The 14931-nt window shown below is 43.0% G+C and overlaps 1 protein-coding gene across 5 annotated transcripts in view; it reads left to right on the top strand.

Annotated features, from left to right (window-relative positions):
- The window catches only part of SMARCA2 (SWI/SNF related BAF chromatin remodeling complex subunit ATPase 2), a 190342-nt gene that overhangs the window by 8002 nt on the left and 167409 nt on the right, over positions 1 to 14931 (top strand). For 2 of the 5 annotated variants that reach the window (XM_025188130.3, XM_075931661.2), the window contains one exon: positions 9283 to 9543. The exons of 1 other annotated variant lie outside the window; for it this stretch is intronic. In XM_025188130.3, coding sequence (XP_025043915.2) covers positions 9319 to 9543 — 225 coding nt within the window. In that variant the 5' untranslated portion in view covers positions 9283 to 9318. Of the gene's footprint in view, positions 1 to 7592; positions 7716 to 9282; positions 9544 to 14348; positions 14690 to 14931 lie in introns of those variants that run through there. 2 more of the 5 variants (XM_075931662.2, XM_075931663.2) reach the window with 2 other exon arrangements.

Raw genomic sequence — 14931 nt, 5'->3', positions numbered from 1 at the left:
AGCCCGGAAGCCACTATGCAGCCCTGACCATGGCTCCAGACCTGGCAAAGGGCTGGAGCTGGCCCTTGGAGCAGCCCCGGGCCCCAGAGCAGCCCCAGCTCCTGGAACAGCCACCTGCCAAGTAGGGATGTTAGGTACTATGTAATTGAATAATCGTGTAACCACACAGCTTAACATCAGTTACATGATTATTCTATAGTGTCCAGAGGTGGGGCCAGCAGCCAGTGCACTCCTGGACCCACTCCCGCAGAACTCCCTGCCATCCAGCACTGCTACTTGTGATACTGAGGGGGCAGCCCTTGTCTGCGGGGGGGAAGGGGGGAGTCCGCTCTCCATGGACAGGGGCTGCGCTAGAATCCCACGGAGTAGCCTGTGTCTGCGGCAAACCGGGACCCGCAGCGGACAGATGCTGCTCCGCAGCAGCCTCCCCTATCTTCCCCCTACCACACTGCTGCCTCTTATAGGGGTAAGGCAGATGGCTATGTGGGATCTGGTGATTGTGGGGAGCTGGCTTAAAAGACGGCTCCCCACAGGCACTGACTCCTGCCTCTGTGGGCGGAAGGAATGTGTGTGATTGACAGGATTAACCAATAAGCCCCAGGCTTATCAGTTAATCATGTAGTCGATTACATGTTCACATGCCTACTGCTGAGCAGCCCAGGCCCTGCGCGCAGGTTCTTGCCATGTGGCCCCGGCCCCCAGAGTGGCTGCCCACCACACAACCCTCGCCCTGGCCCCCAGTGCAGCCTTGGCTCTGGGAACAGCTGCCCATCATGAGGCTCCAATCCACGGAGTATCCGCCCACCACGTGGCCCCTGCATCCAGAGCAGCCCGGGCACCTGGAGCAGCCCTGGCTGCCATGGCACTTGCGCCATGCAGCTGCAGCTGTTGGAACAGCCATGGCCCCTGGAACAGCCTCCCGCCATGCAGCTCTGGCTGCTGGAGCAGCAGGGCAGCCACTAGGCAGCCCTGGCTGTAGCTCCAACCCTAAATGGCCATCCGCTCAGAGCACCTGCGGGACTGGAGCAGCCCTGCCTAGGGTGGATGGGGGGATGCTCCAGCCCCTACCAATTAACCATAACTGCTAAGCCTCATCCTGTTAAGGGTGAGGCTTACCTATTAATGGGCTAACCTTTTACATCCTTGGTTGAGAGCTATTTGTGACTTTTATTGTGGACTATTTATCTTAATGTGGTGCTCTATGCATGATGTGTGCTCAGTTAGTACTAAGGGTGTTTAAACATCAAGTGCCATTGAAACTCTTGCATTGTTCTTTATGTATTGGTTAGTAGCACCCAAGAACACTGGTGACAGTGCCAACCACATGCCTCCTCATAGCTAGAGTTGTCTCTGCTGTGCCCTGCACTTGTGTTACCCTTAAGTAGGGCTCCTGCAACAAACTCCATAGTCTCTCTTTCAGGCAGAGCCCTTCTTAAAGCCTTGATGTTTTCTTAAATTAACAAAGTTCTCAAAAACACACCCACAATCTTCTACTTAGGCTTAAGTTGGGCTCAGGTTTCCTGAGGAACTGTCTTTCCCTCAGGGATCACTACAGGAGACCCTCTTTCTATGTAGTGTCACTCTGAAGTTCTCTCACTGCAGGAGCTCCCTTCCTTCTGGCTTCCTGCTGCCTTTTTTTATTTGAGATCACCTGATTCAACGTAGCTGTCCTATAATTGGGGCTAGGGTTGTGAACAGGTAACTGGTTAACAGTTTACTCAGAAGCATCACTCTTACCCGGTGATGCTTACTGGTAACGGTTAACTGGTTCCCCTGGAGCAGTCCTCTGCCCGTAGCCTGCCACAGGGCCCGCAGCTGGGGCCAGGAACCTGCAGTCAGCCCAATGTGAGACTGGGAGTGGGAGCCCCGCACACTGGGGGCTGCTCCAGCTGGTGTGGAGTGGTCCCCTGCCTGGATCCCGCTTAGTTGGTTAACTGATTAAGTGTTAGGTTAACCTAATGTTTAACTAGTTAACTGATTTATCGGGATTTTACGGCTGATGTAGCCCTTGGACAGAGGTAGTCAATGGGCATACTACAAGCCAAATCCAGATTGCCTTTTAAACAGATCCCTAAATCTTTTTATTTACCTATTATTTTTCTGGACTTTACTTATACCTTAACGAAGAAATTTGGACCTGGACGAAAAATAATTGACTATCTCTGTCCTGTGCTTTCCCAGCCTTCTTGTTACAATCTGCATGAGTGAAGTCTTCTGGATGCACATAAAGCAGAAGTGTCAAACATTTTGTGATCAAGGTATTTGTCCGGCCCTGGTAACTTGTGAACATCCTACAGAATACAAGCATTCTGTTCCCCAGGCAACACTGCCTGTTACCAAAAAGGCCGTAGGATCTGGCTACAGAACCGGCAGATCCCCAGGAGGGCTTCGCCTAATCTCTAGGTCCCTACCAAATTCTCCATGGTGAAAAATGTGTCGGGGACCATGAAATCTGGTCTCTACTGTGAAATCTGTTTTTTTGTGTACTTTTAATCTATACATAGTACAGATTTCATAGGTGAGAGCAATATTCTCAAACTGTATGGTTAGAGTGGCAGCAGCTAGCAGCACCCTTCCAGCAGCAGCACAGAAGTAAGGGTGGCAATACTCTATCATGCTACCCTTACTTCTGTACTGCAGCTGATAGTAGCACTGCATTCAAAGAGGGGCTCCAAACCAGCAGCTGCTGCTCTCTGGCCACCCAGCTCTGAAGGCAGTGCTGCTACCGGCAGTGCTGCTGCCAGCAGCAGTGCATATGTAAGGGTGGCAATACTGTGACAGTCCCTTCCACCCCACAATAATCTTGCCAGTTGTCCACCCCCCACAACTTGCTTTTGGGTCAGAACCCCTCCAGCTACAACGCTGTGAAATTTCAGATTTAAATATCTGAAATAATACAATTTTTTATTTTTAAAATCCTGTGACTGTGAAGTTGACCAAAATGAACTGTGAATTTGGTAGGACCCTACTCACCTCCCATCCTCATTTAGCTTAACAGGAGCCATACTGACATGAGCTCCTTCCTGTATCTTGCCTATGGTGTAGCAGATACAGATAATGTAAGATTAAAAGGGAGGCTAGCATGCATCTCTAGGGTGAGACCAGTCACCACCTGCTTCCCAGTATAGACTGCAAACACAGAAAAGGAAATATATATTTGTGGGAAGGAAAGCCAGATTGCTTTCTCCCTCAGTCCATGAACATAAGTTTGCCACGTGCCATTCTCTCTTCTTCTATACGCAAGGGAAACTTCATCTCCAGCACACACATGAATACAGGAACTAGGGGTCACCAAATGAAATTAACAGGTTTAAAACAAATTGCACAATGCGGTCAACCTGTGGAACTCCTCGCCAGGGGATGTTATGAAGGTCAAGACTAGCAGGGTTCAAGAAAAAGCTAGATATAGTCATGAAGGATAAGTCCGTCAATGGCTGTTAGTTAGGATGGACAAGGATGGTGTTCCTAGCCTCTGTTTGTCAGAAGCTGGGACTGTGCAACAGGGAATGGATCACCTGTCCTGTTGATTCCCTCTGGGGCACCTGGCATTGGCACTGTGAGAAGATAGAATACAGAAGTAATGGACCTTTGGTCTGACCTAGTAGGACTGTTCTTATATAGACACACCAGAGCCCTTCCTGATTCTGCTGCGGTCTATGCAGTTTAGTACTTCCTTGGTAAAAGGCAGGGGGGCTGGCACGAGGGAGGGGAAAGGAGTCTGGGAGCAAAGCTAATACTGGGGGGCTCTGTGGACGGAGCTAGTACTGGGGAGCGCTGAGGGATGGGCAGTTCTAAGAGGCGGGGGGCTGACATTGGGGGGCACTGAGGCATTCGGGGTGGGGATCTGGCACTGGAGGATTCATAGTAGTGGGGTCTGCTATGGGGGCAGAGCTGGTGCTCGCGGGCTCTGGGGAAAGGGCTAATATTGGGATCTGGGGGCTGGCACTGGAGGGTCTGGTGGTGGGGAGCTCTAAAGGGCAGGGGCCTGGCACTGAGGCACTTGGGGTGAGGGACTGGCACTGGGGGGGATGAGTGCAGGGGACTCTGGGGTCAATGGTTGGCACTGGAAGGCTAAGGGGGCCAAAAACCCAGCCCCTAGAACTGCTGCAAACAGCTAGCTTCAGCTGTGGCAGCTGCCTGCCATATGACAACTGCTAGAGCTGAAGCTGGCTGTTTGTGGCGGCTTTGGGGGCTGGGGTTTTTGGCAGAGTGGTAATATTTTATTTGCATATTTGGATATTCATTATTTAAATGCAAATGAATATGCAAATGTGCAAATTAAATGTTACCTGCACACCAAAAGTTTGTGCATGGGTTTGCTGGTCCACAGTATAAAAAAGGTTGGGAGCCACTGGAGTACGGCATGTGGGATTCACTTATGTAGTGATTGTTTTTTACAGCTTAGGCAGTTGGTACTCCATTAGAAATTAATATTAAATCTTCTAAGTTCTCTTACATGAACTTTTTAATGTACATATAAATAATCTTACAATTTACATGCAGCTGTATCTGAAGCCAATTAATTTTTATGAAAACTCAAAATTAAGTTTGAAATAAATGTGAATATAAAGGGAGTGTTTGAAATAGGGATGTAAGGATGTAATAGTATAGTTGATGAACCGATAAGCAAAAGCTCATAGCTTAGTGGTACAGACTACACAAGTTTCCTCTGCCAGTAAATTTTTTAGTAGGCTGGCCAGCAGCCTGGCTTATGCTGGGTCCAGGACCTGCCTCTACTGTGGGTCTGCATTTAAAATGTATTAGGAGCCAGGTGGGCAGGCAGCCCGGCTCAGTTCCAGCTCACTCTGGGTCTGGGAGCTCAGACCACCCCCTTGACAGGGGCTGCTGTCCGCAATGGAGAGCCAGTCTGCAATGGGGAGCTGGTTTTTAAACTGATATTGACCATTTCCTGCCTGACAGCCCACTCTGCTGCCTCTTACAGAGCTGCAGCAGCATAGGGGGGCAGAAGGCTCCCCGGGAGTGGGGCCAGAGCATACTAGCTACCAACCCCATCCCAGGGGATTATAGAATAGTCAACTAACCTGTAAGAATTCATGAGATTAATTGACTGTTCAATTAATTGATATTTAACATCCCCAGTTTGATATCCTATTTAATGGAAAAAGTTTAGGTACAAGTAATGCATGAGATACTGGATCTCAGGATGCTGTGCAAGAAAAATATTTATGGCACTTTTACATTGATTGCATAGTTTCTGTTAAATGCAGCGTAATCATGGTAGTGGTGCTGCTGCTGCTAGGTAGTAGCTTGTTAAAATGTGTCTGACATGCATGGTATAGGGACACAACCATGAAAAGGTCCTAATGCTGCATATTTCAGCATGGTGGATATCCCTTATACTAACTCCTTTTGCTGTGTGGAAATATCTTTGGTGCCAAGAACAATCTTATTGCAAGCCTCTAAGAAGCTGTATACAGCTGTGATCATTTACAAACATGATTCTTTTTGTGGACATGCCATGGGATTATAGAGGGACTAATTAGACCCTGTGGTGTTCTGTTGTTATCTTTTGTTTTGAACAGTAAAGCTTCAGAGATATCACTATGTCTCACTCTGCAAGGAGTGGGCTCCCAAGGTAGTTTATTTTAAGTAAGTTCAACAGCACTTGTTCCAATTTGTTGTCTTGTATTAAAGTAGAGAAATAAATAATAAAACATAACACTAGAGAGTTTATAAATAAAAGCTTGTAAAAACAACTCCTGACAACACCGAAATAAAGGGGAGAAATAGGGGAGTGCTCTCAGTGTAACAGACCTCTTTCTTATTTGCAATATTTGGTTTTATGAACTCAATGAAGTTTACAGTCCTAACAATCTTGCTCCAACAAACTAATTTCTTGTGCACAGAACAGAATAGGGAACAGCCAGAAGTGTAACCTTCCCCTCTTGCTTTGCTCAAGGCCTCCTGTCTAACGTAACTGTAGGATAATCTTCTTATGTCCATTCAGTCCTTAGGATCCCAACTAGCAGAAAACAATAGCGAAGTCAATTATGATTTAGAGCTGCCCTCTAGTAACTGGCTTGAGACACCTGAACAGCTACTTAAGGGTCTCAAAATCAATTTACCTTAGGGCCAGTGCCAATCCTCAAATCCTCCCAGGGGTAGTCCTCCTCTGGCAGGCCTCTTGGGTTCTCTGCATGTACTCCTCTTCCCCCGGGCATCTCCTAGCCCCTCCTCTTCCCATGCGTCTGGTGGCCCCACCTGACACGTCCAGCTGATTAACCCTCTTCCCCCTCGAGGAGAGGCTCATGCTACCCACCCTCCCACACACTCAGTAGGACTAGAGCAGCTCCCAGCTGCTAGGTCCACATCACTGCCGGCATGTCCCTGTGATCTGGGGCAAGTGTGTGCAGAGCCATCCTGGCCATAGGATAGTTCGGGGCAGCTGCTCCAAACATCCTATCGATGGGACAGTCCCCCATGCTCAAGTTAGCCCATGGGTGAAGCAGAGCGACCAAGCTGATCTGGGAGATAGCTGCTGAGTGGAACAGGCTGCTGTGTCACTCCACTTCCCCACAGCTGCAGTGAGTGCAGGGTCCTGACACTGTTGCCAGCCTGCACCAGGTCTTCCCTCCCCCCTCCGGTAATCCTCGAGGCTGCATCCCTTGGGGGAGTGGGCTTGAGGGTGGGGGTATGACGTGGGGGAAGAAGGCAGAGCAGCAGTGCAGGAAGAGAGCAAAGTAGGGTCTGGGCTTGGGGAAGGGTACAAACTTTTTTCCCCTCATCCCCAGCTGCCTGATTGTGAAACTGCTTCCGCTATCGTGAGTTTGAGACTCCTGCGCTAGAGTGTAAGGAGATTGTGCTAGATCGGTGATTCCCAACCTTTTTTCCTATGGAGGAACCTCTGAAATAATTTTTCATATCCCAAGGAACCCCTACCTTAGATACAAACTGACCAAAACAAAACAAAGAGGCAGTTGGTAGCGTACAAAGATTACTCCAATATTGCCAATTGCCCGACAAAAATTCTGATGATATTTTGAGGGATATTTGGAATTGTTCGTGGTATTTCAAAATTTGTATTTATTTATTCCACGATTTCTTGTGGAACCCCTGATGATGGTCTGTGGAACCCCAGGGTTCTGCAGAGCCCTGGTTGGGAAACAGTGTGCTAGATGCTAGTTTGCATGTCTTTGACTCTAGACCTGGGAGATGAAAGTTTCTGTGTCCCATTATCAGTCTTGTGATCCATCACTCTTTCTCCAGAACTTCATTGACTCCACTCTATTTTAGTGCCATGCAGTAAAACAAAAGCACCTGATTTAAAAATGAGGCATTGTTTTTTGTTGTAGTCTTAGATAAGTTAATTACTACTTCTTGGCAAACCAGCAGGGAATGCCCTAATTATTTCCTTTCATTGACTTAGATGACATCCATGTCCTTATATTACAACAGGTTTTCACTAAAAGTTCTAAATGTTAGACCCTGAAGTGTGAGAGACAATGTATGATCCCAGATTATATCCTGCTATGTTTTGTTTTGTTAAGTACACAGATATAAATAAAATAGTTGGCTCTCCAGTAAGTTTGAAGGCCTCTAATTTTTTCTCTGGGCTCTTGTTATTTTTTAAGTCAGTTGAGCTGAAGTCTCATGGTTTCTGACATCAGCAGAACCCCTCGAATGAATTACAACTGTTTGCTCCAGAGCAGTCTGTCCTTTGTGAATTGCACTTGATATTGCTATTGCATATGAAGGTAATAAAGGTCTTAAATTAACGTCTTGTGGGGTTTTTTAAATTGTAAAATGAAACAATTATTTTACATTATTTTCAAAATTAAGCATGTCATTCCAATTAACTGCGAGGCATATAATGAGAGATTTTCAAAAGATATATGTGAATTAGGTGCCTAAAGACTTGTATTCCTTAGCACTCACTTCAGTAGAATTTAGGTTGCTCAGCTATGTGAACAAATCACCCCTCCCCCCCACCAAGTGATGTAAATTACATCGACCTAAGCATCAGTGTGTATAGTGCAATTTCTGGCCGACATAGCCTGCTGCTCAGGAAGATAAAGTTACTATGCTGATGGGAGGGATGTAGCAATTCTTCTATAGACTAGCCTTAGTTGTACATTTCAGTTATTTTCCCGAAGAAAAGTTGATTCTTACAGGTCAGTAACCATTCAGACATGTCGATTGACAACTAAGTGTAGTCTTTACACTTAATTTGGTGCATTTTACTAATCTGGAGGATAAATCTATATACAATGTAGCTGGGCAATTGTTTCATAACTTGATATTTATTTTACAAGTTTTATACTTGTTGGAAAATAGTGAATGGTACAGTCTCTGGTAAATCACTGTAAATAAAAAGTTAATCATTTTGTGTAAAACTCAAAATTAGAATTCCCATACAAATAATTTAAAACACATATTTTTAGTTAAATAAAAAAAACTTTAAATGTGCTGGATTTCATAAGAAGAAAATTTATGAAAATGTTTTTTGCAATTAAAATTAGCTGATTTATTAAACAAAACTTACCTGTAGTTTGTGAATTGAATTGATTGTTTCTGTTCACCCTGTCCTTGAAAACTTGGAACTAATGGATCTCATCCTTTCACACACAGCTTTTATTTATAAATTGGAAGAAGAAAACAAGCTCTCTTAAATTTTCAATTTCTACTTGGTTACTTAACTTTTGAAAGAACTAGCCATTGGACTGAGTTAATTGAATAAACTAAAAGAAATACTCTCTGCATCTGCAGAAGAGGCTGCTGCTGTCAGAAGCTGATTTTAGCTCTTCAGCAAATTCTGGCTATGGGTCCTTAGCCAAGGACTTTGACTGGTTGAGTAGTTGTACTTTTTAAAAATGTTGACAGCAAATGTGCACTGCTTTACATTTTTGTATTTAAAGGGCTGTACTAACTAGATTATGAGCTTAGGCCTTAACATTGTCAAATTAAAATTCAGTTTTAAATAGGTTAATTTTAATAAAACTAATTTAAATAAATAAAATTCAAATTTTAATAAAAAATTCGGGATAAAAATCAGCCTTGCTTCTGTAGATGATATATAAATATATCCAGAATCTGCAAAATATGTCTCATTCCTCTAGTCTTCCACGGTCTTTTTGAAGGACAGGAGAATTGATCTGTCATGCTAAGGATCATTAAAGCATTTTTTTTGCTAATGATAAGTCACCTATGTCTGTGATGCTAGTAAAAAAAAAAAAGTTTTATCAGGCATAGTTGCTTACTGACTCTGCTCCACTAGCCCTCATGTTATGTAAGATATAATGTTTTCTTTCTTTTTGAAATTAGAGCTGCTCTGTTGATTGGAAGAAAAACGGAATATAGATGTCCACACCAACAGATCCAGGCGCAATGCCTCATCCTGGCCCTTCTCCAGGGCCAGGGCCATCACCTGGACCAATTCTAGGACCTAGTCCAGGACCAGGACCCTCTCCTGGTTCAGTACACAGCATGATGGGACCGAGTCCTGGACCCCCGAGTGTCCCACATCCTATGTCTAGCATGGGGCCCACTGACTATCCACAGGAGGGCATGCACCAAATGCACAAGGTAATAGTGTCTCGGAATATATCTGCTGATAAAAACATACTTTTATACTGTCAGTCCCTGTCACCTTGTATTGTAATTTGTGGCTCACCAATGAAACTACCAGCTAAAAACTGATTCCATCTTTATTATTGGAGATGATGCATGATTCAGATTGCAAAGAACATGTTTTTGTTTTTATTTTTTTAGACATCAGTTCAAGCCTGCCATTGCTGGCAGTTAGACAGATCATCACTAGACATGAAAACTGCTCACATTTTGACATGGTAGTCCTCACTAGAAAATAAATATGTAACATCACAAGGCCAGTGTGGCAATCTTTATAATTATACCACACATTACATCTTAGGGCAGATTTCTTTTCTAAAAGTCCATTTGTAAATATTCTATTTCCATGGTGCATTTAATGAATTTTTCCCCTTTTTGTTTTATTATTACAGAAGGAAACTTCATGAACATGGAATTCTTGCCTCTTAAAGGCTTATGCTAACATAACTTCCACACTGATGAATTTTTTTTGGTTTCCAAGTTCAGTTCCATAAGTTACATTATTGAAACTCTTGAATGTATGTGTAACTTAAAGCAGGTGATTAGTCTGATCTCAGTGGGACTTGTGTGCTTATAGTTTTGCATGTGCTTAAATACCTTGCTCAGTCATTGCTATCTGAAAATATTTGTGTCTGGGATTTCTTCCTGAAACTTTCTTCCATGTGTTCCAATCTCTAATGAAGCAGCAAAGTTATTCTGGCACTAGGGTTGCAAAAAGTTTCACCTGTCAGGATTAGTTTCCCCTGTAGATACCCTATATCTTGTTCTGTAAAATATTTTAAGCATGAATTATTTTGGTGACTGTTTCTGAGGAGAATTAGAATTGTTGTGCTCCCAATTATGGGTTGATAGAATAGTTTTCAAATTACAGCTTAAAAAGTTACCCTTTTAAAAATAAATTTAAAAAAATTCCCACTTTAGAAGTGGAAACTTCTTGAGCTGGCCCAGTTTCCATTTCTGGATGTACAGGTTCTACCTCTGTAGTCCAGAATTCCATAGTCTGGCAAAATCTGTGGTCCTGAATCCCCATCGGTGCTCCTGTGCTGGAGCTCTCATGGGAAAAGCAGGGTCCCATGCTCAGCAGCTCCTCACTTACCCTCCCAGAGCTTCTGGGGTGCTGCAGATAGCTCACTTGTGGCACTCAAGCTCAGGGAGGGACGGGGAGGAGTAGGGATGCAAGATGCTCAGGGAAAGAGGCAGGATAGCTGTGAAACACCGGGCCAGGAGTGCAGCCCGGTGGCCATAAGGGTCGGTGCATTCCTGGTCCCTGACTGAGGGGCTCTGCAGCCATCCTGTCTCTTCCTCCAAGTGCTCCCTCCAGTCCCTGCTTGGTCACTGCTGGCCCCTCTGCTGTCTCTGGAGGGGAACCCTGCTGTGCCAGCAGCAGAGAGGCCAGCATTGACCTACCCTGGCCCAGCAGATTCTTGGGTTCAAGACTGGTCATTTGAAGCTAAGTTATCAGCTTTCATACTGACTGAATCACTGTCCATGAGGGTGCCATTTAAAATTATCAGCAGGACAATGACATTGGCTAACACCTTTGACATAAAAAAACTATCATTAAGACATTCATGACACAAACATGGGGTGGAGCGAAGCCTGGGGAAAGGGCCATGTGCAGTTTAAGAGCATGGCAGGTCACAGGTTGCTGGGATGCCCTTGTTTGTAAACACTTCTGAAATCTTAATGTTTGAAGAGGCAAACTGGTCTAGGGCTCAGTCGGTTCAGTGCTTACATTTCATGCACATAAAGCTTGAAGCTTTAAATTAACTGAACTCCAATCCAGTTTCTCTCCACAAATATCTCACTGCTGACAGTATTATGTCTGTAGTGTCAATGGTTGCCCTTCTCTGTCAGTGCCCTACTGAACACCAAAGAGCTGCTGGTGCTTGGACTTAGCCTCCCCCCATCTCTGACTGCTGCTTGTCTCCTGAGAGATCCTGAGGCTCACAAAAGCACAGAAGCATCTGTATAGTGCATCAGAAGAGCAGCTACACAGACTCTATTTCTGTAACATTTTTTAGTGCACAGTGTATGTCTAACTTTAAAATTCCCCCTTACTTCCCTGGTAGGGCCTTTCAGAATGCCTGGAAGAGCATTCACTACACAAACTCCATGTTCTCCTCTTCTGTAGAACTCAAGAACTTCACAGGAGAGGAAGTTATCTTCTGTTTTTTCCCCTGTGGACCACAGTAGCAGATCTGCTGTTCTGAGCATCTTTAGGATTGTCTTTGCTCAAAAATGTTATTGAGTTTGATCATGATTTTGGAGAATCTAGATAGCTGACACAGTGGTGACTAGTTGGCATAGACTGGGATAATATTTTCAGAAGCATCTAAGATTCATTTTCCAAAAGTGACTTAGGCACTAGGGAGATGTTGAGGATATCAGAACAGTCTTTGCTGCTTAATCTGAGCTATCATAAGCCTGCTAGCTTTGGTAACAATAGCAAAACACAGATAGTACTGCATAGGCTTCAGCATTATTAGTATAAGCACATCATGTCTCCTGGCTACACAGTTGGGTCACTAACCTGTTCTGAAGCTTTCACTGTTTTCACTGTTACCCATGCTGGCTAGATTTGAGCTAGTTTGGGGTAGGCTAGCCCAAACACAGCTCTAGATTTATGCACATACCCTGAGTCTCATTGCAAGCCAGTGAGATTTAGGCTTCTTAGGCTTTGAGGACCAGGAGTGAAATTTCCAAAATAATATCATATCCAGCATTTTGCCAGCTCATTCAGCATAATGTCACCTACTCATGATACACAATATCAACCACTCCTGATTTGTAAGCTAACACGACTCTTTGCACTTATGCTCAAATGCAACAGTGTGTTATTAGTGAGAAAAAATGCCATAGAAGTGTGGTGCTGGAGAATGTGTGACTGGCCTATCCATGTGTGGAAGTTTAAAAAAAAAAAAAAACAACCCCAAAAAAATACCTGTAAAAATGCAGTTCCCATTTGGACATGTCATTAACTTACAGTGAATAACATACAAAATTTAAAAAGAATGTATTACAATACATGTTAATATTTATCAGTTATTTAAATTGGTGTTAATAAAGTATAGCTCTTAACATTCATATATTTAACATTGCTGATGTGAAGATGACAGTTGTACATCCTATCAACTGGAATCCTGCCTACAAAAAAAGTACTATTTCATAGAATCAAAATCCTAGGGCTTGAAGACACCTCTGGAGGTCATCAAGTCCAACCCCCTGCCCAAAGCAAGACCAACCCCAACTAAATCATCATTTATATTTCTATAAATCAATCATATACAATGCATATAATACTTATGGTTAAGATTGATACAATAAATTAACTTTTCTGGAACAGTGAGTCAAAACCAACTTATTATGGTCAACCTTGAAGATTCAGAGCTCTGGAAAAATGAAATGGATTCTCCTTTGGCTCATATACAATCAACAAAATTGTTGGCAGAGACCCAGTTGCCAGGGCTACGTGTGCATCCCCATTGTCCTCCAGTTATGCCCTCAATTATTCCAGTGCAATTACATTGATGTCACGTATGTAACAACAATATTTGGCCTACAGAAATGTTATTTGCTAGTAATGGTGTATAAATAGAAATAACCCAGCTTTTCTCTCAGATCGCAGACTGAGGTTGCAGGTCTAGCAGTTAGGAGAGAGAAAAAGTTTTGTAAACTAAGGAGATTTGATCTTTAAGTAATTGTGATGAAATGCAAGTTGGGAATTAATGTGGTTACTTAAACATACAATAAAGGCAGTGTAGTTAAAGTACACATTCAACAAGCTTAGCTATTGCCTAAAATATGAGTCCTGCATATGGGAATGTCATATGGCCTTGCATGTAACTGAGGTCTCCCTCAGTTTTCCAAAAGCATAATTTATGACACACAGCCCATCTACACAAACATTTATTTATACAGAAAAATGGAAAGTGATTGTTTAAAATGGATCATTTAATAAAGGCCTTTATTTTCTATGATAATGAGTACTTTAAGTGAAATATTATCTCTACTCCCCAAAATGCAGAATAGCACTATTACATTGTTATAAGATGTTCTCTTCTCCCCAACAAATTCCTTGTGGGAAAAAGAGTATATAATTTAATAGGTATGGGACCAGTAGGAGTGAGGTAGGGTTAGAGATCTTTTCTCTAAGATTTTTTTTTAACCATTATGTGGAGTTGGTTATATTCTTGCTATGTAACTATACAATGATTCTATAGAAAAGATATGTAACTCTACTTAATTTTCGTAGACCCCCTCTTGGGTTTTGCTCCTGTTACATTTTCTAGGGCTTTTTTAATGGTTGTTCTATAAAGAGAAGCTGTCAGATTTAATATTATACTTAAGCAGACATTTTTCATTTAAGTTAGGAATACCATAATTGAAATTAATCTTTTACAAATGTTCATGCTGTTTAACTTTTCATAGCTTGCACAATTAAAAAAAAATAGACCAATCAGGTTAATTTGTGTTGGTAGTCAGTTTCTAGTGAATTTTGCTTTTATAATGCTTGGGTTGCTCATACTCACTCAGGGCAAACTCTGTCATTTATAGACTTTTTCCCCCCCACAACTGTATTTAAAAGTTGTGGAAATATTTGCATTTGCCTTGGATTTTGTAAAAGCTTTTTTTACAAAATAAATAAATAAATAAAATCTTTGGGTCATTTTGCTCCAAAAGCATCTTTTTATGTATGAAGGTGCTTTGCAGTTCCACAAGTGAATCTCTCACTTCATAATTGATGCAGAGACGTTCTGGTGTTACATTTATTTCTCTCCTGGTAACTACCAATCCTCTCTTCCTGTGTTTTAGTACTTTTTTCAAAATTGGGGACTGGGGAGGGAACCGCCTCAAAGGGCCCTTGCCTCTTCTGTCTCTTCTAACTGACCTACCAACTGTCACGGAACTTTCCTTTCTCATGCTTGTTAGTATAATGCAGTGTAATCACTCCAGTAACGCCAGAGTGTATGCTGTAATGGACCCAAGTGTTGCAGATGAGACCAGTTTCCAGTATAAATTACCCTGTGTCCACCTGAAAAGCTGGGACTAGAGCTTTGATCCTTCCGCTTCAAAACAATGTGGCTCAAATTCAACCATGGTGTGACTCGGACTCTAATGTATTTGCACTAGAGATGAATTTGTCCCTAACTTTAATGTCAATATAGCAACTGTATGTAGCATTTGGACTACCTGGATCTAAAACTGTCCTCTGCAGGGTTGATGAATTGCCCAAAACCAGAAGAGAGTGTCCCATAGCATGGGGAAAGACTGCATGTTCAGAATAGATAGGGGCTTTTGTTTTTTCCCTCTTCTGCTAGAAATAGCCCAAACTGAGTTTTT

The sequence above is a fragment of the Pelodiscus sinensis genome, chromosome 6 (genome assembly GCF_052426305.1).
Source record: "Pelodiscus sinensis isolate ZL-2025 chromosome 6, ASM5242630v1, whole genome shotgun sequence".
In the NCBI taxonomy this organism is placed as follows: Eukaryota; Metazoa; Chordata; order Testudines; family Trionychidae; genus Pelodiscus; species Pelodiscus sinensis.
Note: the sequence above shows the minus strand (reverse complement) of the source record. Positions and strands in the feature narration are given on the sequence as shown.